The 25,938-nt window shown below is 55.4% G+C and overlaps 2 protein-coding genes across 10 annotated transcripts in view; one reads left to right on the top strand and one right to left on the bottom strand.

The window, feature by feature from the left end:
* Positions 1–18,045, top strand: part of YEATS2 (YEATS domain containing 2) — a 93,501-nt gene extending 75,456 nt beyond the window's left edge. For 5 of the 9 annotated variants that reach the window (XM_055125155.1, XM_055125157.1, XM_055125153.1 and 2 more), the window contains 10 exons: positions 4,116–4,244; positions 5,071–5,169; positions 7,268–7,370; positions 8,589–8,662; positions 9,704–9,783; positions 10,884–11,085; positions 11,991–12,217; positions 12,998–13,072; positions 14,676–14,770; positions 16,766–18,045. In XM_055125155.1, coding sequence (XP_054981130.1) covers positions 4,116–4,244; positions 5,071–5,169; positions 7,268–7,370; positions 8,589–8,662; positions 9,704–9,783; positions 10,884–11,085; positions 11,991–12,217; positions 12,998–13,072; positions 14,676–14,770; positions 16,766–16,874 — 1,193 coding nt within the window. In that variant the 3' untranslated portion in view covers positions 16,875–18,045. Of the gene's footprint in view, positions 1–4,115; positions 4,245–5,070; positions 5,170–7,267; positions 7,371–8,588; positions 8,663–9,703; positions 9,784–10,883; positions 11,086–11,990; positions 12,218–12,997; positions 13,073–14,675; positions 14,771–16,765 lie in introns of those variants that run through there. The other 4 variants (XM_055125159.1, XM_055125158.1, XM_055125154.1 and 1 more) reach the window with 2 other exon arrangements.
* Positions 18,046–20,215: 2,170 nt separating this feature from the next.
* Positions 20,216–25,938, bottom strand: MAP6D1 (MAP6 domain containing 1). The gene is made up of 3 exons (XM_055125162.1): positions 25,500–25,938; positions 21,826–21,946; positions 20,216–21,592 (listed from the first exon to the last, which is right to left on the bottom strand). The coding sequence occupies exons 1-3, from the start codon at positions 25,880–25,882 to the stop codon at positions 21,512–21,514; spliced, it is 585 nt and encodes a 194-aa protein (XP_054981137.1). The 5' UTR covers positions 25,883–25,938; the 3' UTR covers positions 20,216–21,511.

Here is a 25,938-nt window from a genome sequence, read left to right as displayed (position 1 = left end):
GACATTACAAATGTCCTGCAATTCAAAAGGAGGGAGCATTTCGGGTCCTAGGAGACAAAGACCTCACCGTGGACCTGACCCAAGGTAAGGCCGTGGTCCTCATCTGGGGCCCATCTCAAGGCCTCGGGGTCATTGGTGAATAAGACCTGAGCAAAAATTGCAACACCCTCATAAAAGGGGGGTCTTGGGGAAAAGCAAATCCAGCATTGCTCGTATCGGGCTGAATGGGTAGCATGAAGGGCTTCAACAGATGCATTCACCATTTCCAAAATTAGTTCAGAGGAGGAAGGGCTCCCTTCAGGAAGTGTGGGGCGAAAGTATGTGGGCATAGGCTAGGCTACTGCTGGTAGGGCGTTCACTGGAGGGGGAGAGGGGTGTGAGTCCTCTTGGGAAGGGGAGTGAAGGGCTGAATTAGGCCCGATAGCTGCTTTATGTAAATTGGGAAGTTCTTTAAGAAGACGGATACTAAAAAGCAGACCATAGTCCCTATAGGACATGTAGAGGTGCAGTCCCCATTGCAGGTCTCGAGAACTAAGCCAATCATGTTGTCTGCCACTGGCTGTGAAAGAAATGACAATGGGGTTACACCAGCCACTGGCGGGGCTCAAGTGGTCACATGGCTCTCCGGGGACTCTGTCGGAATACCATAACCGGTACTTGGAGGGGCTGAAGTCTGGGAGGCGTTTTACAGTGATGAAGTCCCAGGAGGAGGAGGGGTTCCAGTACGTAGTGCCGGTGGTTTCGCAACCCCAAGAGGCACAAAAATAGTCAGAGGCCTGGCCGCATTGATGTGAGAGCGAGCGGTCTCGATGGGGGCCTGGACACACATAAAAGTCAGTGTGAGTAAGTTCTGCTCGTGTACTATAGCAACCACAGCCGGGTACGCCTCTAGAGAAGCAACGATCAGGAAGGTCAGGGGTCCTATCCAGGGGCCAGAGATATTCATGGGTGCCCCAGTCAGAGCTGGCTCCTAGGGCCAGCTGACACAGGTCCACTCTAAGCTCGGGCCAGTGGTGTTGAGTGCCAGTGGAAGAGGAGGCGTAGACAGCATCGCCCGCTTCATTCACAACCAACCAAGTATAGTTAAAAAGTTGATAGACTGAGGCGGAAGCTGGCGACGCTCAGGCAAAAAATAGCCAAGTCCATAAAAACAGCATTCGAGGCAGGTCCATGATGTCTCCTGTAAGAGAACAGAAAAGTCTGTCTCAGGGGTGGTTTCCCCTGGTTCAATAATATAATTTAACTAATCTTGTGGGGAGTCACTTGACTCCTGAGGTTTGTTATATAATTTTACCAATCTCTCAGGGAGCCATCTAGTGCCCTGATTTTTGTTGTCATATACACAGACATGTCCTTTTCCCCAAATGAGGGCGGGGTCAGGGCCGTGCCACGAACCGGTGACAGGGTCTTTCCAGAGTATTTGAGCATAATTATCCTTAGAGGAGGGGTGCCACAGGCGATCGGCCGCCGAGCGACCAGCGTCATCCAGTGTAAGAAAATTCAGGACGAACAGGGCATGAGAAAGCAAGAGGCGAGAATTGCCCTTGAAGGTGTGCAATGTCTCCTGAGCCTGCAGCTTTAGGAGAGTGTTTTTGAGTGTCTGGTGGGCACGTTCAACTATGCCTTGACCCTGGGGATTGTATGGAATGCCGGTGACATATTTAATTCTCAACCGAGCACAAAAGTCTTTGAATTTTTGGCTTGTATAACCAGGACCATTATCAGTCTTAATAATCTTGGGCTGTCCCATTATTGCAAAAGTAGACAGCATGTGGGTAATCACATGTTTAGTAGCTTCTCCTGCTAGTGCTGAAGCAGAAAGGGATCTGCTAAAGGTATCAACAGTAACATGAACATATTTAAGCTTGCCAAAGGTGGGGATATGAGTAACATGCATCTGCCAGAGTTCACCAGAGATAAGCCCTCTGGGATTGACGCCATAGTGAGGTTCGGGCATGAAAGGTAGGCAGGTCTTGCAGCCTTTAACTATAAGCCGGGCTTGCTCTCTAGTAATGCCAAACATCTGGCGTAGTGTGGAGGAATTTAAATGGTGAAGGGCATGGAATGATGACACGCCTCTTGCGCGTCCTTGAGTGGATCAGGAGTTAGTGCTAGAGCAACAAGGCGCATGGCTTTATCTACCAAATCATTGCCCTGTGACAAAGGTCCAGGTAAATCAGAGTGTGCACGAATGTGCCCAACAAAGAAAGGGTGGGACCGACAATGGATGCATTTTTGAATGTCAGAAAACCACTGGAAAGTAGCAGAGGATGGTTGAATGGAAGGAACCGTTTCCAAAACAGTTAATGATCTAACAACATACTGGCTGTCTGAGAATAGATTAAATGCTTGTAAAGGAAACATTTGAAAAACTTTAAGAGCTGCAAACAATTCCACTAACTGAGCAGAGGAAAAGGGAGTTTTGATGGGATATGCCCTACCATGGACGACGTAAGCAGCCATCCCGTGGCAGCTTTGGGGTGTGGACATGACTGCCGAGGCTTCTGGAAGTACAGGGAGGTGTGGGGGGAGGTAGCCCATCCCGACCCCGAGAAAGCCTGGAGATTTCACTCACAACTATTTTCACTTTCGAGGGGGCTTTGCCCTTTCTTTAATTTTCAGCTGACAAACATGTAACATTTTGATAGAAAATAGAATTTCAAATTCTTTTTATTCTATTTGGAGGTGGGTGGGTAACCCTCCTAAACAGTGCTGAGAGCACCTGGGGGCCACTTTGTGGGAGGGGTACGCCCCAAAACAGGGCCAGGGATCAGGCCCAGATTGTCCAGGCAAGGGCATACCTGTTCTCTCCTTAGCTCATTGGCCCGATTTTTACTGCTCCTTGGGATGGATGCCAGGAAATTTCTTTTAAAGCCAAGTGGTGGGTGGGGTGTCAGAATCCTTAATGGGTTGAGCGTGTGCTCTGCATCCAGGAGGCCCGGGTTTGATTCCTAGCACTGCACTGCCAGGAGGGACCCTGAGCCCAGAGCCGGGCGCAAGTGTGGCACAAAACGGTGGGGGGGGGGCGGTGAGAGAAATGATAGTGGATTGGCCGGTGATAGTCGAAAATGTACGACTTGAAAAAGCTATGCTACACAGATAAGGGAAATTATAAGGCGTGGTGAGAAGACAGGTCGAAGTATTCGATGTATGGGAATGGGGTCAAAGAGATGACTGGCAGGTTCTCTCTCAGGTGTGCACCCCATAGATGGTCCCCAAGCCCCACCAGAAGTGATTCCTGAGCACCGCCAGGTGTGACCCGAAAACCTAAAAAAAAAATTGACGTGTGGAGATAGTGTGAAGGAGATGCATATGAATTGCAACTAGATTAAAATGGACCCCTCAATGTTTTTTATTTTTGGGGCCACAACTGCTCAAGGTGTCAATTACTACAGGCTCCTACTTAGGGAGAAGTACTTCTACTTAGCCTAGCACTCCTGCAAGGCTAACAGTACCAGGGGTTAAACCTGGGCCTCCCAAGTGGAAATTGTGCTTTGCATGTGCTTTCATGCCCTCAAGTGAACTCTTGAATGCTTCAGAACTAATTTTGGAAATACCTGCTAGGCTGTCAGGATACAGGGAATGTTTTTAAAGTAATACAGCGACAGTTATGTAGTTCAAAAATATGTGCAATTTGCATGTTGCAGTTGTGTGCAAGGCAAATAAACTTGTCATAGAATAGAGACAGGAAGAACCATCTCAAAATATTAATGCTAGTGGACTCGACAAGTAGAACCTCTGGGTGACTTTTTCTCCCACCTACTCTGCTTTTCCAAAAATTCCTACTGCATTGTAAAGATTCATAAAGGACACTTGAAAAATAAAACCTTGTTGCCACAGCATGGGTCGGTTTGTTTGTTCTAACTTACCATGAGATAGAGCTGTTCACTGAGTTTCAGTCACGCTGTGTTTGAGCACCCTTCCCTTTACCTGTGACATCATTGTGTGTCTGTGGAATCTGCCCTCTGCCCCTGGCGTCTTACTTCTGGCTTTTCGTTGAAGAGTCTCTTTATTGAAGGAGCAAATGTTTGTCCTGTGAAATGGTGTGTGTGAAGATGGGGATTTTAAGGTGGAGTCTGACTTCCAACTTCACCTTATCTTCTGGCGTGTTTCAGGGTTGTTAAAGATTCACTCCAGCCAGTCCAATCCCCAGCAGGCCGTCCTGACCCTCCCCAGCCAGCTCCGGCCACTCAGCGTCAATACATCTGGAGGTGTGCAGACCATCCTGATGCCTGTCAATAAGGGTAAGCCCTTTGTGCACCCCCTCCTACACACTCAGAGGCACAGGCACACATGCACACACCATGCCTGTCAAGGGTAAGGCCTTTGTGTGCCCCCTTCTACACACACACACACACCCATGCCGGACCGGGCTTTGGCTCCAATATGCGTGACACACACACACACACACACACACGCCAGACCAGGCTTTGGCTCCAATATGCGAGACACACACACACACACACACACACACACACACACACACACACACACACGCTGGACCAGGCTTTGGCTCCAATATGCGTGACACACACCTCACACCCCACACCCCCCTCTCCTCATGCCGGACCGGGCGTTGGCTCTAATATGCGTGCCCATTTGTAAAGCTAGTCGAGGGGGGACACTGTAGGCATTGGGGAAAATCGAGATTTGTTGCATTTTTATTTCCTCTGTTCTGTGTCTGCCCCCCTTTCTGCGGTTGAAAGCTAGTAGTGAATAGCTAGCCCACCATGTCAAATCACTGTGTGAAAAGGCACCGCCATGCCCATCTCTTGCATGGACTTCTGTGCTGTTAGCTTAGTAGGGTGCTGATGACAGAGATCATTATCTTTAGAAGTTTCTAAGTTATGGGGCTGGAGTGATAGCACAGCGGGTAGGGCGTTTGCCTTGCACGTGGCCGACCCGGGTTCGAATCCCAGCATCCCATATGGTCCCCTGAGCACCGCCAGGGCTAATTTCTGAGTGCATGAGCCAGGAATGACCCCTGTGCATCGCTGAGTGTGACCCAAAAAGCAAAAAAAAAAAAAAAAAGTTTCTAAGTTATGTCCTTCCTCTTTTTTTGCCTGTCAGTGGTGCAGTCATTTTCCACCAACAAGTCACCTGCCATTCTGCCTGTCGCAGCCCCGACTCCAGTTGTCCCCAGCTCTGTTCCGGCAACTGTTGCCAAAGGTACGTGTTTCCTTCACAGTATTTATTCCAGCCTTTCTGCATGCTGCCGCTGTAGTCTGGTGCCTTGGATTCTCGGCACCCGAATCAGTTCGAGAAACTGAACTCGGTATTTGTAGTGTAGAGCTGACATGGAGGGAGAAGCCCAGATGTCTAAGACATCGTCAGTCACTGGTGATCAGGTCGAAGAGCGTTCCGGTGGCAGGCAAGCAGTGATAGGTGAGGACAAGGGAAAGGAATGCCGAGAGAGTTTGCTGTAGAGTGTGGAAGGGGACCGAGCTTAGTAGGAGGGTGAGCACTGGGAGAGGAGCATGTTTAGTTGTGGAGAGCTAGAGACCGGCACTCAGAGAGCTTAGTGGGGGAGGGGGGCTAAGAGCTTCGGAGGGCGTTATCTGGAGACTGGCTTGCAGGAGAGTGGGGTGCGTCTGACCTAAGCGCTACCCTCCCTGTTTTCTGAAGGGACTTGAGCGTGGGCAGATATTTATATCCGTACGGGGGGGGGGGTGCTGGAACTAATCCCCTGTGGGTGGGCTTTCTGTGCCTTGGGTAGTAGGAAGCAAGATCAGGCCTGGAGAGATGATACCGGGTGACGGTGCTGTCCTTGCACGTGGCCAGTTCACCCTGAGCACCGCTGAGCGTGGCCTAGAACCAACCCCCCAAGGGCAGGGACCAGAGAGATCGTTACAGGGCCAGGTTCATGCCTGCATGTGACTGACCCCGGTTTGGTCCCCCAGGCATCGCAGGGAACAGTCCTGGAGGACCCTGAGCACCACCAGGGTGACCCTGAAGGCCTCTGGGCACTCTGGGGTGGCCCAGGTAATCCCTGGCACCGCCTCCTTGGGCTCACATTGCTCCGCCTGCCCAGCAGGCCGAGAGTCCGCAGGAGGGTCCCTGGGTCTGAAGTGACAGTTGCGACGGCCGCGGGAGGAGAGGCAAGCTAGAGAGCAGTGCCGTAAGAGGGGGCAGCAGGTCGGCTTCCTCAGCCCTCCCGGGCTCTCGCAGTCCTGAGAAAAGGCCAGTTTGTAACTACTGGGAACTTAAGGCAGATGTTGGTTGAATACAGTCCACTGCCTTATTGTTTGTTTTGTTTTGCTTGTTTTAAGCCCGGCTGTGCTCAGGGCTTACTCTTGGCTCAGCACTCAGGGATCACTCCTAGCAGTGCTCAGGGGACCAGGTGGGCTGTGGGGGATCGAACCCATGTCAGCAACGTGCACGGCAAAGCACCCTACCCGATATACTATTTCTCCAGCCCTTGTTGCCTGAATTTCAAACAAAATTTTGACACCTGACCACACCTGCTCATTTGCATGTTTGTGTTCTGACATCACAGTCAGGTAGTTCCCACTGTGATGATGTTACCAGCAGAGCCTGCAGTATCGACCGCATAGTCTCTGTGGGGAAAGTTTAAATATAATGAATATATTTGTGCTACAGAACTGGAGTATTAGAACTTGGGGGGCCGGGGGTGGACTTTGTTTTTGTCTTTGAAGTGTTGGAGTCCCTAAGGGTTGGGGAGTGTAGTGCTGATGGCACAGTTGCACAGTGTCTCGGTCCATGTGAATAATGCAGGTGCACGCTCATATTCCAGCACAGGGGCCCGGGAGAGGCTCCATAGGCTGGAGCACGTGCTTTGCACGCAGAAGCCCCAGGTTTGACTGAAATGGTTCCCAAGCGGCACTGCGTATAGCCACCCGACACGGAGAGGAAAGGCTAGCCAGGAAAGGAAAGTCGGGTACACTGGACCTTACTAACATCAGCACCTGCGCTTGGTCGGAGGGACAAAGGGAAAGTGAAGCTGAAGACTCAGAGATAGTTACAGTGGTCCCGCCTCTCAGAGGAGTGGCATGAGGAGTAAGGATGGACCCTCCTCAAGAACGAAGCCTGGAGGAGGGCTGCTCACACGGGGTGAAAATCCGTCATCCTGGCAGTACAGAGCCATGGACAATGCTGCCCCAACCCTTGGCCCACATCCCAGTCCTGTCCTGTCCCGTCCATCGTCTCCCCCCCACACCCCGAGTCCCATGGAAGAGCGGTGGCACTTGCCCGCCTGCCGCCCCATGGTGCATCCTGACCTCTCTCTCCTGTCACTCTTGCCTTGCAGTGAAGACAGAACCAGAAGCGCCTGGGCCCAGCTGCCTCTCTCCGGAGGGACCGACGGCAGTGAAAACAGAAGAGAGCTCGGAGCTGGGCAACTATGTCATCAAGTAATTCCTTCCATCCTCCCCAGGGGTGTTGCTTGGGTATTCCCAGGAAGCGTTCGGACCGGTGAGGTCACTCGGCCCTACAGTGCTCACCTCACGTGTGAAGCCCCTGGTTTGCTCCCTGGCACCATACGCACACGGAGCGAGCACTGAGGCCAGGCTCACCACAGTGCCTGCGTGTGTAGTTCAGTTCCTTGGTGGGTCCCATATCACCCCTGGTGCCCGACTGGGTCTGTATCGTGCACATCAGTGTGGCTCAGGGCCGGCCGTGACTTGGAGCCTGCCTGGGAAGCCTCCGCCTGGGGCCTTAGAGGTCTGTCAGCTTGAGCTTTCCTGTATGTGCTTTGCTGTTATAGGTACTTTCTTCACTGAATCCTCAGTTGGGACACACTCTACACACTTTTGGGGGTTTTTTCCCCCATGGCTTTTTGGGCCACAGCCACCAGTGCTCAGAGCACAGTCCTGGCTCTGCACTCCGGGATCACTCCGGGCAGTGCTCAGGGCACCAGAGTGGACACACCCTCTATCACTCCTCACCTCCAGCATTGCTGTGCCAACTACCCACCCAAACAAAGATGGATTAGATGGAGAGATCGATATTTAGAATTCATAGTAGCTTGGTCAGTGGGTTGATTTTTACTGTTTAGTTTCGTACATGTGTGTATATGAAGGACTGGAGTGATAGCACTGCGGGTAGGGCGTTTGCCTTGCACGCAGCCGACCTGGGTTCGATACCTCACCCCTCTTGGAGAGCCCGGCAAGCTACCGAGAGTATCTCGCCCACACGGCTGAGCCTGGCAAGCTACCCGTGGCACATTCAATATGCCAAAAACAGTAACAAAGTCTCACAATGGAGACATTACTGGTGCCCGCTCGAGCAAATCGATGAACAATGGGAAGACAATGCTACAGTGCTGTATGTATGTATGAAACTAAAATATGATACTTGCGTAGTCAGATATTACCAGCTTTCTTATTTATTTAGCCTTAACATATCCTTTTTAAGCATAAATTGCTCTTGCCCATAAAGAAGGCTTTCTGAGGGGGGCAGACCCGTGTCAGCGTAACTGGTTTAGAGGAATGTACACACAGCTAGAACTTGGGCGTTTCCAGCTGTTCTACATGAAGAAGCCAGCTGTTTTGCTGCAAAACTGACATTTAATGTGTTTGGGACTAGAGATTACTGCATGTATTTATGTCTTAAATGCTTTCTGTCCTCAGGATAGACCATTTAGAGACTATTCAGCAGCTCTTAACTGCGGTAGTAAAGAAGATTCCCTTAATCACCGCAAAAGGTAAGACATTTATACCACGTACATGAATCTGGGGGGTGCGGGGAAGGCTGTACCTGGTGGTGCGGAGGGGCCACTCCCCTCCCAGTGCCCAGACTCCGTGGGTACTGAGGGACCATGCGTGCTCGGAGTCCAGCACAGCCTCCTGCATGCAGTGTGGTGCGTTCTACCCAGGGAGCTGTTTCCAGCCCTGCCTGGCTGTGGTTTTCAAAGCTATGAACTACTTGGAAATTATTTTTTATCCAGTATTTTATCAAAGCACTGTGAATTACACAGTTGTTCATACTTGGGTTTTTGATATAAAGTGTTCCATCACCAATCCCGCCACCTGTCAGCTTCTCCTCCCCGGTGTGCCCAGGGTCCCCCATGCCCCAGCCTGGCCCTCCATCTTGACAGGCACCTTTTAAATTCGGTTCTTAAGGTTTGGGTTACTTGGGATACTGAGTCAATTAAAATCAGTTAATATGGTAAATTAATACTGATACACTATTCCCTTATCTTGGGGGATTTAAACTTTTGCTGAGACTCATTTGCAAGGTGTTAGAATTCATACTGACTTAGTGGGTTTGGTTTTTGTTTGTTCTTTTTACTGTTTTTCACCAGGTGGTGTATTGGTCCCCAGGGCTCCTAGTGGAGTACCATTCCTACTTTAATTTTTTTTTCTTGATTTATCTTGATTTGAGGCCACACCCTGCTGTGTTCAGGGCTTACTCCTGCCTCTGCGCTCAGAGCTCACTCCTGGCAGTGTGTTCACAGGACCATGTGGGTGCCTGGATTGAACCCAGGTCTGCCGCATGCAAGGCAAGCCCCTGCCCACTGTGCTGTCATTCCTGTCCCGTTCCCATTGACTTTGGTAGCTGCGTGGCTGTCACCAGAGAAGAACCTCCTCTGCACCGTGTTGAATATGCACTTGCCTAGTAAGGAACAAATACCCAGTAACCAGGCAGAGACTTTTTTTTTATTTTTTTGGACATGCCTCCAGGAAATGAGTTGATTGAAATCCTAACGGTTGCATTCAGAGTGTGCTGGCTCTGTGCTTTGTAGGTGAAGATGCCAGCTGTTTTTCTGCAAAGTCTGTGGAGCAGTATTATGGCTGGAACATTGGGAAAAGGAGAGCTGCTGAGGTAACCCCGCGTCTGCCCACGCGACACACAGGCCCCCTCCACGAGGGGGGTCCGGGAGAGGGGACGCTGCGTGCCCTCCAGCCACCGCCACAGCTGCTCCTCGGAGCAGGGGGATCGCGCAGCCTGTTCTGAGAAAATAGTTCATGGTGGGATTTTTTTTTTTTTCCCTCCTTTAAAAACGTGGCTCTTCTAAGGCCTGTAAAACTAGTCTTCTTAATAGGTCTACTACTTTTTTCTCTTTTTTTTTTTTAATGAGTTTTAATATATTAAAACAATCTGTACTATTCCAAAAAGGAAGATCCACTCAGTTAAGTTCAAGTTCCCTGTTTATGGAATTGATTGGTGATAATCATTTTGCAACACTTGATTCGTACAGACATTTTTTTCTTTTTTTGTTTTTTTGAGTTTTGGTTTTGGTTTTGGGGTCACACCCGGCAGTGCTCAGGGTTTACTCCTGGCTTTGTGCTCAGGTATCAGTCACCCCTGCCAGGCTCGGGTGGCCACTTGGGGTACAGGGGGTCAAATCTGGGTCATTATGGGCAAGGCAAGCACCTCACCCAGTACACCGTTTTTCCAGCTCTTCTTGTACATAAGTGTTTTAAGAACACTTTAAGAAAAAGGGTTCTGAGATTCAGTGCCTTTCCTGCATGAATGCCTGACCTAGGTGGCTTTGCTGTGGGGTAAAATTAAAATCAAAACTCTGAAAACTGAAAAAATTATTCAGGTATGTATTGAGTCCTTGTTTCCATGACCGTGACTCTTGAGAATGGGGTCCTCAGAACAGGTGGCCTCTACAGGGACGTGCCTGGGGGCTAGGAGCGAGTTGGGCGAGGCCCTGGGGAGGAGGGGGGCTCCAGTCCTGGCTTCCGACCAGAGGAAGCACCCTTGCCGCCATGTCGAGGCAGCTGCTGTTCATTTTAAAAAATATTAGGTGGAAATTCTTTCTCTCTGCTCTTAAATCATAAAGTAACATGGTTAGATAATTGCCGGGGCCGGGGCGGGGGGGTGGATTATTACAGTAAGTCATCTCAGAAGCATCGATTTGTCTGAACAGTCGGAGAAAAGTCTGATCGTGATCCTTTCATGTATTTATCTTTAAGTGGCAAAGAGCCATGACAATGAGAAAAGTCTTGCAAGAAATCCTGGAGAAGAACCCGAGGTTCCACCACCTGAGCCCCCTGAAGACCAAGCACATCGCACACTGGTGCCGCTGCCACGGCTACACCCCGCCGGACCCCGAGAGCCTGCGGGGCGAGGGCGACTCCATCGAGGACGTGCTGAGCCGCATCGACAGTGAGCCGGGTGAGCCGCCCGCCGGGGCCGGGAGAGAGGCGCAGGGTCTGTCTCAGCAGGCCTCGTGCCCCCGGGCCCTTTCCCGCCGGCCCACACCCTGCGGCACAGGACTCAGTGCAGTGCTCCGGCCAGGAAACCTCCCCGGCACCATTTCTCCCTTTGTTGGATTTTGGGGTTTTTGTTTTGTTCTGTTTTTTGGTTTGAGTTTTGTTCCTGTTTTTGTTTGGGGCCCCACCCAGCAGTGCTCAGAGACTACTCCGAGCTCTGTGCTCTACGGGCTCACCCCTGGTGGGTTCGATGAACCTTATGGGTGTCAGGGATGGAAATTGTCTTGGCCACCTGCAAGGCAAGCGCTCCGGCCCCAGAGACGAGCTTGTGTCCGAGCGCTGATTGGTTCGTCAGCCCATTGGGAGCAGCAGCCGGGAGCCCATGCTTGGCCTCGGCCGTAGCCCCTCAGCCCCTTCACCCCCTGACACCTGGTCTGGGCCTTACTCAGTGAGTCGCCAGGAGCCTCCCGGCGCTCCTGCCGCCTTCAGGCCCGCCCTCTCTGTCGGGGGGGTGGGGCGCGCACTGAAGTGCTGCTGTCGGCACTTACCCCCAAGCAGCGACACTGGGGCTGCTTGCCGTTGTCTCCACTTCACATCTGAATTTTCCAGGTCTTAAGTACTTGGAAAAGCAGCTTGGTTGTAGTGGTTGGCAGGTAGGGGACGGCCCTGCTCGTGGCGGCTTTAGGATGCCATTGTCGCCAATGGCAGATCCAGTACCCGCTTCTCCACGCACGGTGCTCGCCTGGGTGCCCGCGTGGATCACCCGTGCTCCTCCGGCACAGCAGCCGCCCCGACAGTGCCCCCTTCTCCGCGCCCCGGGGAGGTGGGTGCCCCGCCGTGTCAGCAGCCTCGTCCCCTCCCGTTTAGAGTGCCCGTCGTCACTGTCCTCGGCCGACAGCCTCTGCCGGAAGCTCGAGGACCTGCAGCAGTTCCAGAAAAGGGAGCCTGAGACGGAGGAGGAGGTGGACGTCCTCAACCTCGCCGAGCCGCTGAAAGTCAACATCAAAAAAGAGCAGGAGGAGAAGCAGGAGGAAATGAAATTCTACCTGCCCCCGACCCCGGGCTCCGAATTTATCGGGGACGTCACACAGAAGGTAAGGGGGTCGGGGGCTGTCTGTGGTGGCGATTGGTCACACATCCGTGGCGCTGACAGACTCCTGAGTTTTTCTAGAGAACTGCGTGCAGGGTTGCCCTCTGCCAGGCAGACAGGCCTGTTCTCCGGGCCGGGGCCCAGGGCGAGGAAGGATGATGCCAGGTGCAAGTTGTTGGGATGGGGTGGGAGCACAGGCAGCCGGATCTGGGTGGCATTTGGCTTTGGCTTCCAAGTTTTCTTTTTCGCCTACCGAGGAGCCCCTTCTCCACCTGGGGCTCAGTCCACTGACCCCAAGGGCGGCTCTCACTGCCAGCCCGAGTGCCACAGGCCCCTGCCTCCACCCCTCCTGGTGGGGCAGGAGAGAAGGTTTCTCCCCATGGACGCTTTTCAGTAGCCCATGAAAAGCTGTCACTTGCACAGCTGGTTAGACCCCAGGCGCGGGGCGGGGTTTGTTTCCACTAGCAAGAGGGAAAGAAAAGGGGAGGGGGGGGTCGTCGGTTTATGTTCACAAGCCACCGTAGGCCAGGCCTTAGAGTTGGAGTCCAGGCTCCCCACTCATAGGCAGAGTTCACAGCGAATCCCGACCATGTCCTCTGGAGTGGAATCTTGACATGTCTCGCAGCCCCCTTCGGGTGCTCCGGAGCTGTGCATTCTGTCCAGTACATTTTCAGGGCTCGTCTTCCCCCACACATGTCCTGAGGCAGCTGAGAAGTGCAGTGGTTTGCACATGGTTAGCCACAGAGGCAGAGGAGCGAGTCTTATTGTTCTGCCTTGTTTCCAGATCGGGATCACCCTGCAGCCCGTGGCCCTCCACAAGAATGTGTATGCGTCGGTCATCGAGGACATGATTCTAAAGGTGGGTGCTACTCCCAGAGAGATAGCACAGTGAGGAGGGCACGCAGCCAACCCGGGCTCGATCCATCACCCTGGATGGTCCCATCACCCTGGATGATCCCCCGAGCACCACTGGGTGTGGCCCCCAAACAAAAATAAATAGGGGGGGGACTGGAGCAATGGTACATACAGCAGGTAGGGCGTTTACCTTGCACATGGCCAACCCGGGCTCCATTCCCAGCATCCCTATGGTCCCCTGAGCATTGCCAGGAATAATCCCTGAGTGCGTGAGCCAGGAGTAACCCCTGTGCATCACCGGGTATGACCAAAAGAGCAAAAAAAAAAAAAATTAAATAGGGCTAGAGCAATAGTCCTGCCGAGAGGGTGCTTGCCTTGCAAGCAACTGACCCACGTTTGATCCTCGGCGCCCCATAGTATCCCCTGAACAAACAGTAAATGGAGGCAGAGTGCCAGGGCCCAGCCAGCTGCCGGCTCTTCACAGTGCAGGTAGGTGCTGAGCACTGAAACGATGGGCCTTTTGAGAGGCTTTTAGAGTTTTCTTTTTTTCAGGGCTTTGGGAATCAGGGAGCACCTGGGGCCAGAGACCGGGCCAGGGCAGCACCAGACCCCCAGACTCAGCAGCCTCTCCCCTGCGCCGGGTGAGGCTGTCTGGGGGGCAGGCCCTGCAGTGCTGAGGAGTTGCTCCAAGGCTCGGGGGGCCACACCCAGAGCCTTCTCTCTGGGCCCTTTCCTTCCTAGGCAGCTTTGGTCGGTGTTGGGGTTTGGTTTTGTTTTGAGGGGGTGGCAGCTGTGCTGCACTCCCATCTCTCCTGAGGGCAACTCCCGCCTCCACCGCAAACATCATTTCCCACAGTGCCAGGGACCTAGAGGGCGTCAGCCACACACAAGACAGGACCTTGACCTCCCGGTACGCTCCCAGGCCCCTCTCTGACTTCAGGCCACGTTTCCTCTCAGTATCGGGAGCATCCACAGGAGCTTCTGTGCCAGTGTCTCTGAAATGATATTTTTAGTGCCAGTTGAGAAGCTTTTTAAATGGTCAGAGGGGAGAGGCCGTTCTGTCAGTGCTCTTGGGGGTGACGGGCACAGAGCTGGGGGTTCTCTTCACCTGTCTCCACAGCAGCAGTCCCTGGGCAGGGGCTTGGCAAAACCGGCCTCTTGGCCCAGCCCTGTCCTGCACCAGTCACAAGTGACCCTCAGTCTTTGCTTAGAAACATGGGTCACTGGACAGTTCCAGTTTGTGATTTCTCAGACTCTCGGCCTTTGTGACGGCCACTGGTATTTGTGATCTGCTAAATGGGCCTTTACCTTTTTCTTAAGAACTTAGCATTCTGGGACCAGTGCAATAGTACAGCAGGTAGGGTGTTGGCCCTGCCTGCAGCCAACCCTGGTGTGATGCCCAGCACCCCATAGGATCCCTGAAGCACCACTGAATGCCTGAGTGCAGAGCCAGGAGTAACCTCTGAGCATCGCCAGATGAGGCCCAAAAACCAAAGAAAAGAACTTTGCGATCTTTGTGGGAGCTGTTTGCAGAGGTTGGGCGAGGAGGGTTCTGGAAAGCTGTTCTCGCCGCTGTGTGGAGTAACTGCATCTTCTGTCTGTCACAGGCCACAGAGCAGCTGGTGAGTGACATCCTGAGACAGGCCTTGGCCGTTGGGTACCAGGCCACGTCGCACAACAGGTACCGCATCACTCCGGGCGGGTACGTCAGACATTCTGCCGCATGGCCTTGGGCAGTCTTGTCACCCCAGCAAGACTTCGTTGGGTTGTTCTGTGGGTTGTTGTTTTCTTTTGATTTTGGGGACCGGGGCCACACATGGCAGTGCTCAAGGATAACTCCTAGCGCTGTGCTCCGGGAAGTGTGTGCTGGGGACTCGAACCTGGGCCTCCTGCATGCTCCAGTCACTCTGGTAGGAGGCGGCGCTGTGGGCCGTGGACAGAGCAGATCACAGGCTCCGCTCTGCCCGGAGGTCTGTCTCCTCCCATAGCTGCTCCTGACACCCGCCTGCCAGCTCTTTGCAGGGACAGGTGAGCACGGTGGCCGCGATGTGCAGAGCATTGTGGAAAGGCATCGCATCCCTCAGCTCTTTCTTTGACACTGTCACTGTCAAACCCCTCAGCTAGGGCTCCTCTTTTTAGAAATTGGTCTTGGGGCCAGAGCAGCAGACTCCTCTATACTCAGGCATTTAGGTTCTTTCCATATCTTGGCTGTTGTACTAAGTGCAGCGGTGAACATGGGTGTGCAGATGGCCAAGAAGGATAATAGCAAAAATATTTTATTTTTATTATTTTCATTTATTTTAGTGCTTTTGGGGTCACACCCAGTGATGCTCAGGGGTTACTCCTGGCCCTGCACTCAGGAATTACTCCTGGCGGTGCTCAGGTGACCATACAGGATACTGGGAATCGAACCTGGGATGGCCGCATGCAAGGCAAATGCCCTACCCGCTGAACTATCGCTCCAGCCCCCAGCAAGGATATTTTATTAGAGAATTTCTTCATTTTGAAATTGCAGAATTGGTAATTACGGAATTACAAACTATGGAGCTTGTTGGCTTCTGTCTGGCATTGGTATCTGAATGAGGCCTGACTCATTACTGAGTTGGTCTATAGAATTGGTACTATACTAAGTCGTAATATCTTTTGGAGGTTTCCTAATCGGGGAGGTTTTAACTATAATATCAGCTCACTTATTACAGAGCTGTTCGATGTCTTCTTGAGAGAATAGCACTCCTTAAAGCATTGATGGAATCAAATTCGCTGCCTTTGGCGCCTTGAGCACTGATTTTCCTTTTGTCAGATGCTCATAGTTACTTCAGACAGAAAAGAGGCCCCCAAAGTCTTCAGTTTCCTTAAAACCTTTGCTGCTTGTAATGCAACTAGTACAGTGTTCTTCCTTGTTCTGCCACAGCAGCTTAGACAATCATTGTTGCCTTTTATTAGGATATAATTCACATAAAACAGTGCAGAGACCATCAGTTCTGATAAATATGTGTGTATATACATGAATATGTGTGTATCTATGCTTACTCATGAGTTTCTGTCCTTATCAAGGCACAGACATTTCTATCTAAAATATGACCCTCATTTCCCACTTTTTTATTACCATTTTTCTTAATTTCTTTTATCTTAAATTGGCTTTCATTTGTGCAGCCTACTATCACCAAAATGAGATAATATGTTCTCATTTGCGTCTTTCATTGTTCAGATAATGTTTTTGAGATTTATCCATGTACATTAAATAGCTTACTCCTTTTTATTCTTTTATTTTTCTTTTCTTTTTGGGTCGCACCTGGCGATGCACAGGGGTTCTCCTGGCTCATGCACTCAGGAATTACTCCTGGCAGTGCTCAGGGGACCATATGGGATGCTGGAAATCGAACCTGGGACAGCCTTCTGCAAGGCTGCCCACTGTGCTATCGCTTCAGCCCCCTTGTCACTCTCTTTAAACATTGTGATTTATAATGTTGCTCACAGTAAGTTGTGTCAGGTTCCCAGTATTCCCACCACCGCCAGTGTCCCCAGCTTCCCCCACCCCCAAGCCTCTCCCTTTGCAGGGGCTAAATAACTTACTTTACAGGCTCGAGCCTGTCACTCCCTCACCCCTCTCGAATACAAGGGGCTGTGCCGGGCCGAGCCCTCTGCTCACCCCGTGACATGATTGTCATCTGATGGCATCCTTTGTGTTTTGGACCAGGGTCCCCAAGGAGATCACGGTGAGTAACATTCACCAGGCCATCTGCAACATTCCTTTCCTGGACTTCCTGACAAACAAGCACATGGGGTTACTGAACGAGGACCAGTGAGCCGCGGCACACGCCCCTCGGAGAAGCAGGGAGGAAGCCGGCCCGGACTCTGGCCTGCCTCGGCGCCTCCCTCTCGGGGAAGGAGTCCCGAGTGCCACCGAGCATCGCGGCTCCCAAACCGTTTCTTCCACCTCACTCGCTCAGCGGGACACCAGTGTCCGGTCCCAGGTCGGGCCCCACCGAAGAATGGAAGTTTGGTTCCTCATTGTGGCCAGCTTGTGTCTCTCTGCCCCATAAGGCTCGTGAGTGGCTGCTCAGCCGTGCTGGTGCCTCCCCCTGCTCTGGGGCCCTTCAGGGGGCAGAAGGAGAGCCTGGCTGCCGAGGGACAGGACCCACTCTGTGGTGGGGTGATCGGCAGTGACCCAGAACCTCTGGAGAGGGCTTGGGCGTCAGAACTCAGCCGGCAGCCACGGTGTGACGGGCCTCCCAGCCCCCGGAGGCCGCCAGCCAGCCAGAATGCATTGTTGGTAGAGCCCAGGAGCGTTGCTACGCCGTCTCGGCACGATCGGAGGGGGCCGGCCAAGCCTGCCCGGGTCAGGGAAAGGCTTCCCTGCGTGACCGAGAAGCTCCCGCGGTGTCGGCCATGGGGAGCAGCAGCTCCTGGGGGTGCCCCATCCTCTCGGATTTAGGGTTCCGTTCTTCTGTCACCGTGTTTTCCCCCAAGAAGAAAAGTGTTTCTGCAGAAGCACTTGTGAGTGCCTTAAAGGTAGAGAAAGGACTGGCGAGGAGCAGGCACAGAGGGCCGCCGAGCCCGCAGGACGCCCGGCCGCCTTCCTCCGAGCCCAGGGGAAGCAGCGGGGCTGTGCTCAGAGCCGGAGGCCCGTGGCGCCGGGCAGTGTCTGAGTGCAGGGTCGCCGGGGACTGAGAAGCCCGCCGCCCTTCCTTCGCCCGAGGACAGGTACAGGGTGGGGGCCTACAGGTCAGTAGGAACAGGGGCAGCAGGTGGCAGCCGAGTCCTGGGGACCATGACCGAGCTCGACCGAGGGAAGATTGGTCCAAATGAGGACAGAGTCCTTCCAGGTATGAAAACTTGAAGACGTCCTCTTTTTGCAACAGAAATCTTCAGTGATTTAACCATCCCTTTATGTGTTAACATTTCAAATGTATTTGTATCTAAATGTGTAACATAATTGTGTAACAGAAGTACCCACAATAAATCTTTTAGTATTAAGGATGGTCTTTCTGCTGGCAGCGCTGCAGGATGGGGATCTCCTTGCACTGGGGCCGAGGAGGCAGGCTGTGCCAGGCCATGCTGAGAGGAACGCTCCCACCACGCCTTCCCAGAAAGGAGTTTGCAGGGAAAGAAGCTAGCAGTTACACAAGGAATGGTTACATAAAGGTCTGAAAAGGATTTGCAGGATACATGTTGCCCCTGAACGTGCTGCTTTCTGACAGCTTGCAGCAAATACCAGCGCAGCCAGGCCTGCTCTGCCCCACTCCTGGTGCCCAGGAGGTGGTCCCTGCGACTTGCCCCCCCTCCACACCACCACCATCTGCCCCCACAGCCCAGTGACCTTTTCCCGACCCATTCACTTGAGAGCCGCAGGCTTTGACAGCCCTCGAGCCTGAGAGGCAGAATCCCAGCAGGTGCTGGAGGCGCTGTGATGCCTCCCAGCTTCTTCAGTTTCCACTTCACATGGTTTCCGAAGTGGGAGGTGGGACAGCAGCTCGTGGCCACGGGCAGCGTTAGACAGGAGCTGCTGAGTGGACAGCATGTTACGGTGAACTGACACGAATGTTACGGACTATTTAAATCAGAGGCTTCTCTTTTTTTTTTTCTTTTTGGGTTACACCCGGCCATGCTCAGCGCGTGCTCCTGGCAGTGCTCAGGGGAAGTGGATGGGATGCCAGGGATCGAACCCAGGTCAGCCATGAGCATGGCAAACACCTGCCCTGCTGTCCTGTCCCTCTGGCCCAGGAGCTCCTCTTACTGGATGGCCCGAGCCCAGCCGGTGTGAAGGGCCCCGCTCACAGGCCACCCGGCAAGGGTCAGGAGGCCCCAAGTGCTGCCTTTCAGAGGCCCACACCACGGAAGAGGGACCCCCTGCTTGCAGGGTTGCGGCTAGCCAGCTCTATTGGACTTTGGGGCTCCTCCTGGGTGGGTCCTGTACTGCTCCCCTGCCCCCGGGCTGGCTGGCTAGGGGCTGGCTGGCTGGGGGCGACAGCCAGCAGTGCCTGTCGGAGCAGCCACTCAGTATGAGGGTTACCATTAGTCTTTGGGGCGGGCCGGGAGGGGGCAGCCTTGGGCAACACCAGGGCCACGCCCGGCTCAGTGGGCTGCTTTGGCCAGACTGGGGGGCTGTGGGGTGCCAGGCACCAAACCGAAATGACATTTCCGCACATTTGTCATTGCTTTTAGCTGAAACTAGATAAAGATTTAATTACTCTTTATTTTTAACTTGCTCTTTAACAGAATACAAAAATGTATTTTATAGAAACTTCAAATAGAGTAAGGTATAAAAATATATTTTTAGTGAAGTAATTTATAGACCTATGAGAAGGGCAAAGAGCATGTTTCTGGATTGAGATGTGAGCAAATCTCTAAGAGAAATGCACCTAAAATAATTTATTTTGGGGGGCTAGAGCGATAGCACAGCGGGTAGGGCATTTGCCTTGCACGCGGCCGACCCGGGTTCGAATCCCAGCATCCCATATGGTCCCTGAACACCGCCAGTAGTAATTCCTGAGTGAAGAGCCAGGAGTAACCCCTGTGCATCGCTGGGTGTGACCCAAAAAGAAAATTTTATTTTTTTCCCTTTGCATTTCAGACTGTCTAAGTTTATCATCATGACTGAGGTGTTTGGCCCCTGCTACCCAACACTCGGGGCTGCGGTTGGCAGCCTGTGCGCGTCTGCAAATTGGATGACGCAGCCCCCTGGGGCCCTCACACAGTTCATGTCAGTGGGAAGGGGTGAGCCCCCTTGATCGGCACCTGAGGCGCAGCACTGCTGACCCAGGCCGCTGTGTCTGTGGCACGCTCTGGGGCTGGGCAGGGCCGGGGAACCAGAGCTGCAGAGAGCCCGGGTCGGCCTTTGGGACGGCGCAGTGATGCAGAGCCAGCCGCAGAGAGCCCCCATCCCCCCGCCTCTCTTCGCAGGTGCAGGAACAGATGTGAATACGGAGGCCAGGACCCAGAGTCTGGCTTCAAAGCCAGTCCATGTGGGGATGTCCCGGGGGTGGAACCCCGTCTCCTGCCTAAGTTAGTGCTCAGTCAGCCCTTGGAGACCTCTCCCCAGCCAGGAGGGGCCTTGCAGCCCCGGCAAAGGGGGCCACAAGGGGTGCAGTCACCCACGGGACACAGATGGCCCCGGGATGCCAAGAGTCAAGGACAGAAACGGCGCTCGGGTTGGTTTGTCATTGATGCCAGGAAATAAATTAACAAGGAATCTGAGGCGTACATTTCCGCAGTTTAGTAACATCTGAGATTGTACTGTTAACTCTGCCCAGGCCCCACAGAGGGCCCGCGGGAGTAGCCGACATGCAAACCCAGGCACCTGCAGGGCGGGAACCCCCTGTACGTGTGGGCTTAGGGTCTCACATGGCTGTGCCCGCAGTGCTAGCACCTGAGGGGCCATCTGTGCAGCCCCAGGCGGCCACCCCTGCACCCCACAGCTGCTCTCCTGTGAGCTTCTGACCAGAAGCACCCGAATCTTGCCTTGCATCTCTCTGACTTTCAGGCCACACCTTGCTCTGTGGTGACCCTAGGTGGTGCTCAGTGACCATCTGATGGTGCCAAGGATTTGAACCAGGCTCAAGCTCACCACAGCCACATTCAAGGCAAGGGCCTTCCCTTCTATGCAGCCTCCAGCCATGGTCTCCGATTGGACCGAGCGGGCCTTCAGATACTGAATGGTGGGGTGCAGGGCCCAGGCTGACACCGGCTGGAATTTGTTACAAAAATCAGGAGACAAGGTGAGCCGAGCCTGAGAGTGGGCACCCTGAGTAGAAGGGGCGCGGGGCCGTCTCTCAGGGTCTTCCAAAGTCTGATGAGGTGCCTCAGGGCACCCCCAGTTCCAAGCCAGTGTAGGGTCACGCCCCAGCCATGATGTGGGACTGGGATTGGATCAGGTTAGAAACCAGAACGTCCTTTGCTCCTTCACCCTCATGCACCCCCCCTACATACACCCCCCAAGACAAGACCTAAGGGTGTCGGTCCTGTGGAAATGCTGCTTCGGAAAAGAACCCTGGGTGAGACTTCCTCAGGGGCGCAGCTTCTGGCCACCCAGCCACACTGGGTGACACCATGCAGGTGACTGCCCCGGCTGTCCACGGCCACACCGGCCCCCAGGGCTCCCCGGCGTGGTCCGGTGGAGGGCAGCAGGCTAGGAAATTCTCATGCAGCCTAGGAAAACTGGCCCTACCCAGGACCCCTGAGGCCCCTCTTCCTCAGCCCCTGGGGGCCGCATCACGTCCCAGAAGAACTGAGCCACGAGACTCTGCAAGTGAAGGATGGCGGCAGGGGTGGAGCCTCTCTTGGAAGGCGAGGCGGGTGGGGGCCAGGGTCACTGTCCCTCTGTCCCTGCTCTGTGCCAGGCCTGCCGCCCCTGCGTGTGGAGAGGGGTGTCCCCCCTTAATGGTGCCTCCGAGCTGCCTGGGGCTCTGGTCTGATCCGCCCGAGGCCTTCCTCTCGGTGGCCGTCACACATTGAGGATCCGGGGAGCCGAGGCCTGGAAGATGGCTGAGGGGTTGGGGGTGAACTTCTTCCTCACCTCAGGGACCTGGAAAACACGAGAGCCCCGTCAGTGGCCCGCAGGGCAGTGGGGAGCCCCTCCTGCCCCCCTCTGTCCTCCGAGTGCTGAGAAGACCACACAGCACGGCAGAAAGCTCCCGGCCTGCAGCCTAGCAGCCCCGGCACCCCCACCCACAGCCTCTCGGAGCCCCTAGCAGGGAGACTGCCGCCCCCTGTCCACACCAGCACATGCAGGTCCCTGCTGATCCACCGGGCACTGACCTGAAAACCGGCCCCCGGGTTGCTGCCATCCCATCCAGAGGTGCGGGTGGTGACCACAGTGGCGGGTTTGGCCTTGGTGGGTCTGGGGGGCTTCACACCAGTCCAGGCCTGGAATTCCTGCCTGCAAGCAGAGGACAGGGCCACCTGTCAGCCTGTGAGTGACCCCTGAACCCTCATCTCCATGGCCAAGCCACTGTGAGACCTGGCCCCATTGTGAAAGGGGGATGCATTTATGGTGAGCCCCTTATTGGGACTGGGACCCACACACCACCCATCAAGGCAGTCCAGAGACCTGGGGCTGGGGTTGTAGGGGAGGCTCAGCAGCTGCCAGGCCCTGCCAGGGCATCCTAGATGGTCTCACTGTGTCTGTGAGATCCTGTGAGCCACAGGAAAAGGCCGGTGTTTACTGGGAACTGAGGGGTTCCCAGCAGTGCTCAGGAGGTCCAGGGGCCCGCATGAACAATTCTTAGCCAGCCAGGGCAGAGGTTCAGTGCAAGAATGTGATGCCGCCGGGCCCTGTGCCTCCCCCCCACCCCCCTCCCACCTCCTGGACCACACCCAGCAATGCTAGAGGGACACGTGGTGCAGAAAACCCCCCCTGGCTGGGCGCATGCCTCCCCCCTCTTTCCACCCCCCTTTCTCGCCCTAACTCCTGCAAGCGTCCATGACAGCAGCCAGCTCAGACGCGGGGGCAGTGGTCTTGCTGGAGCCCCAAGCTCCGGGCCCCTTCCATTTGCCAGCGCCTGTGCGGGCGGCAGGTGCTCGGGCAGAAGCCTGGGAACTCGGGCCCCGGCCCGTGTGGGGTCTGGGGAACGGCTCGGCGCCCCCACCGCCCTGCTGCCTGCGCCCTGGCCAGTGTCAGGCCTGAAGGGCCACAAAGCTGCCCTTTCTCCGTGGCGGCAGCACAGCTGGGCCGCGCGGGGCAGTGTGTGGTCAGCACTCGGGGTACCAGGAGGCGAGATGAGCCAGGGCTCGCGCGGGCCCTGTTTGCTTCCAGGGCCGCCGCCAGCCCGAGAGGCCAGCTGCCCGCGCCATCTGCTGCCCTGTTCTCCGGGGAAGTGGGTCCTGAGCCAGTAGCCGCAGGCTCCCCCGGCAGGAAGTGCACAAAGCTGGGGGCTGCGGGGCTGGGGTCAGCAGAACAGGTGGCCACCCGGGAGAGCAGCAGACTGACTGGCCAAGCGGATGGAAAGTGCCGGGACAGGCCATGGCAGGCTCCTCCGAGCAAGCAGGTTCCCAGGCCCACCTGCGTGAGCCTCAGCCGGACCCCCAGAGCAGCGCCCCCCTCCCACCACACACACACACACACACACACACACACACTGCTGGGGCTGCAGGCCCGGGGCCTCAGCCTAAAGAGGCTCCCCATGCTACTGGCCCAGGCGTGGGGTGCTTGGGAAAGTGAGGTGTGTTCATGGTGAGCCCTTGGCTGGAACTGGGACCACCCACCACCAGGGAAGACAGGCAGGTGTGTGAGGAGGAGGGACACTTCTGGAAAGAAGCAGGGCTCGTGCAGAACCCAGGGGATGCCTTGGGTTAAGCCTCGTGGGGAATCCCCAAGGAGAGGCTCCGTGGGGAGCCTTTGGAGAAGGGGTGGAGGTCTCAGGGGCTCGAATCCTCTACTCCCCTGGCCGAGCAGGACCGTCTCCCACACCCAGGCCTAACCAGGAGGGCACAGCTCAGCCCAGAGATCCCGGCTGCCGCTTCTCACCACGAAGCACCCCGGGGTGGCTCAGGCCCTGGCAGCATCTGCCAGCCACCAACATGCCCATCTGCGTTCCCGAAGCTCAGCCGCAGGCACTGCCGAGTCCGGGGCAGATCGGCCCGAGAGGGAACCCCCAGGTTTGACCTCAGGGCCGGAGTCCGGGCGGACGTCCACGTGCCTTGGGGCAGCAGGGCAGCTTGGTTGTTTGTAAACCATACTCGGATGCAGCTGGAAAACAGAGGCTGCACAGACAGTCCAGCAGATACGGTGCTTGCCTGGCGCGTGGCCATCCCCAGGTTGGGTCCCCAGCACCACATATGGTCCCCCAAGCCCCACCAGGAGTAATCAGAGCACAGAGCCCGGAGTAAGAGCCTAAGCATGGCCGAGTGTGGCCCAACGCAAACAAAAATGTACTGCTTCTGTCACAGACCCTGGCAGTGTCTGGTGCCAGGCACTGGATGCAGGGTCGGACAGGCAAGGCACTGGGCCACCTGAGCCATACTCCAGTCCCTAAAAGCGTTTCTAAAATGTAAAACTACATTTGCACAGGCCAGGGAGTTGGCTGGAATAAAGCGCATGCTCCTAAGTGTGAAGACCTGGGTATGGACACACACACACGCGGCCCTGGGCATGGGGACGGACACACACACACACACGTCTCCTTTACCAAAAGCAAACGGCTCCAAAGAGACAGCGAAGTGAGTCTCGACCCAGCGCAGCCTCCATCTTCCCCACCCCCCCAAAGGTTACCCTGCCCATTTCGCAGAGAAGACTCGGTGCCCGGTGGAGCAAATCTCTGTACCTTCTAGTGCCCCTTTTATTTTTTATTTCTTATTTGTATTTGGTTCGGGGGCCACACCCCGCTGTGCTCTGGGATCACTCTTGGCCGTGCTCAGAGGGTCATATGCAGTGTCAGGCTGAACTAGCAAGACAAATGTCCTAGTGCTGTACGAGCTCTCTGGCCCTGCTGTTTGGTTCTAAAAAAAGGGGACTGGAGGATCAGAGAGTATGGGGGTATGTGCTTGTCCTGCAGGTGACCAACTCAGCAAGTTCCACCTCCAGCACTAAAAGCAGTCCCGAGCATGCCCCACCAGGAGTGATCCCTGAGCACAGATTCAGGAGTAAGCCCTGTCCATGGCCGGAGCATCCAAGACCAAACCACAGACAAGCATTTCTGCGCCCTATGTCTGACCTGGGCTTCCCTGAGCCCAGCCGACCCCATCAGTGGGTGTGGGGGGGTGTAGGGGGGTCCACCTCAGATGGCACCCTGAGTTCAAGGATATTGTAAGGGACATTGCTGGTTGTAAGGACTCCAAATCAGAAAGGGCCTAAGCATTCAAGATGAACAGCACGGGGCATGTGTATCAATATACGGTCACATGCTTAGCCACCGGATGAAACGCTGCACCTGTCCACATTCACACTATACAGTAACGTCTAGCAGCAAGACGGGGTTCGGAATCCAAGGGAGGAAACGTGCGGTGCGGATTTACGGCGGAGACACTCAAGCGCAGGTTAGGGATTGGGACGTTTAAGGAGAGCATCGTTTTCCCCTGCTGATGTCTGGAATTTCCCATTTTTCTGCCGAGTGGGGATTTTGAAATAGGAGAAGGGACACAGGGGCAGAATTCGTATTTGTCCAGGGGCAGAACTGAGCAGCGACCGGGTGCGTAGCGGCGGGACCCTCACCCCTGCCCTCAAGAAGGCCAAGACAGGGGCCGCCCTCGCAGGGGGCTCCCAAGGTGGGCGGGAGAAGGGCGCCTAGGCCTCACCCCCCAGGTTCAGACAGCGGGCCCCGGGGCTGGGCGGCGGCGGCGGCGTGCAAGGCGGTTTCGCGCGGTGGGAGGCCGGCGGGGCGCGGGCTGGGGGCGCAGGGGCGCTGCGAACGCGCCCGCGGTGCCCGGGCCGCAGGGGCGAGCGGGAGGCTCTCCAGGGGCTGCCGGCCGCAGCCCCCAGCCCCCAGCCCCCTTACCTGTACGACGTGGTGGCTGCCGCCGCCGTGTCCGCATCGCCGACGGGGAGCACGTAGACCGCCCGAGGCCCGGGGGGCGCCGCGGCTCTGGCCCGGCGGCCGCCCGCCCCCGCCGCACGGCCCGGCGCCGCATTTCGGGGCGCCGCGGGCGCCGTCCACATGCCGAAGTCCCGCTGGTACTGAGTGAGCGGCACGTCGCGGCCGGGCTCCCGGGCACCTGCGGGCGGCGCGCCCCGGCGCGAGGCGGCGCTGCCCGAGGCCGGCTCGTCGCTCTCGAGGTCCGAGTAGCTGTGCAGGGTCAGCGGCACGGCCACGTCGGAGCGGTCCAGCTGGTTCCAGCGCCGCGCCAGGCAGCACAGGCGGCTGATGCAGGGCCACGCCATGCCGCCCCGCTGCCCGCCGCTCCGCTCGGCGCGCGCCCGGCCGCGCCGCCCCCGCG

Source organism: Sorex araneus, chromosome 2 (genome assembly GCF_027595985.1).
Source record: "Sorex araneus isolate mSorAra2 chromosome 2, mSorAra2.pri, whole genome shotgun sequence".
Lineage (NCBI taxonomy): Eukaryota > Metazoa > Chordata > Mammalia > Eulipotyphla > Soricidae > Sorex > Sorex araneus.
Note: the sequence above shows the minus strand (reverse complement) of the source record. Positions and strands in the feature narration are given on the sequence as shown.

Bases quoted from the DNA above. Each gene is read 5' to 3' on its own strand.
- MAP6D1 (XM_055125162.1), bottom strand. From the start codon at position 25,882: ATGGCGTGGCCCTGCATCAGCCGCCTGTGCTGCCTGGCGCGGCGCTGG. The intron at 21,947-25,499 runs GTAAGGGGGCTG...CTCTGCTTGCAG, and splicing joins GCAGCCACCACGTCGTACAG to GCAGGAATTCCAGGCCTGGA. The intron at 21,593-21,825 runs GTCAGTGCCCGG...CGTGTTTTCCAG, and splicing joins ACCCGGGGGCCGGTTTTCAG to GTCCCTGAGGTGAGGAAGAA.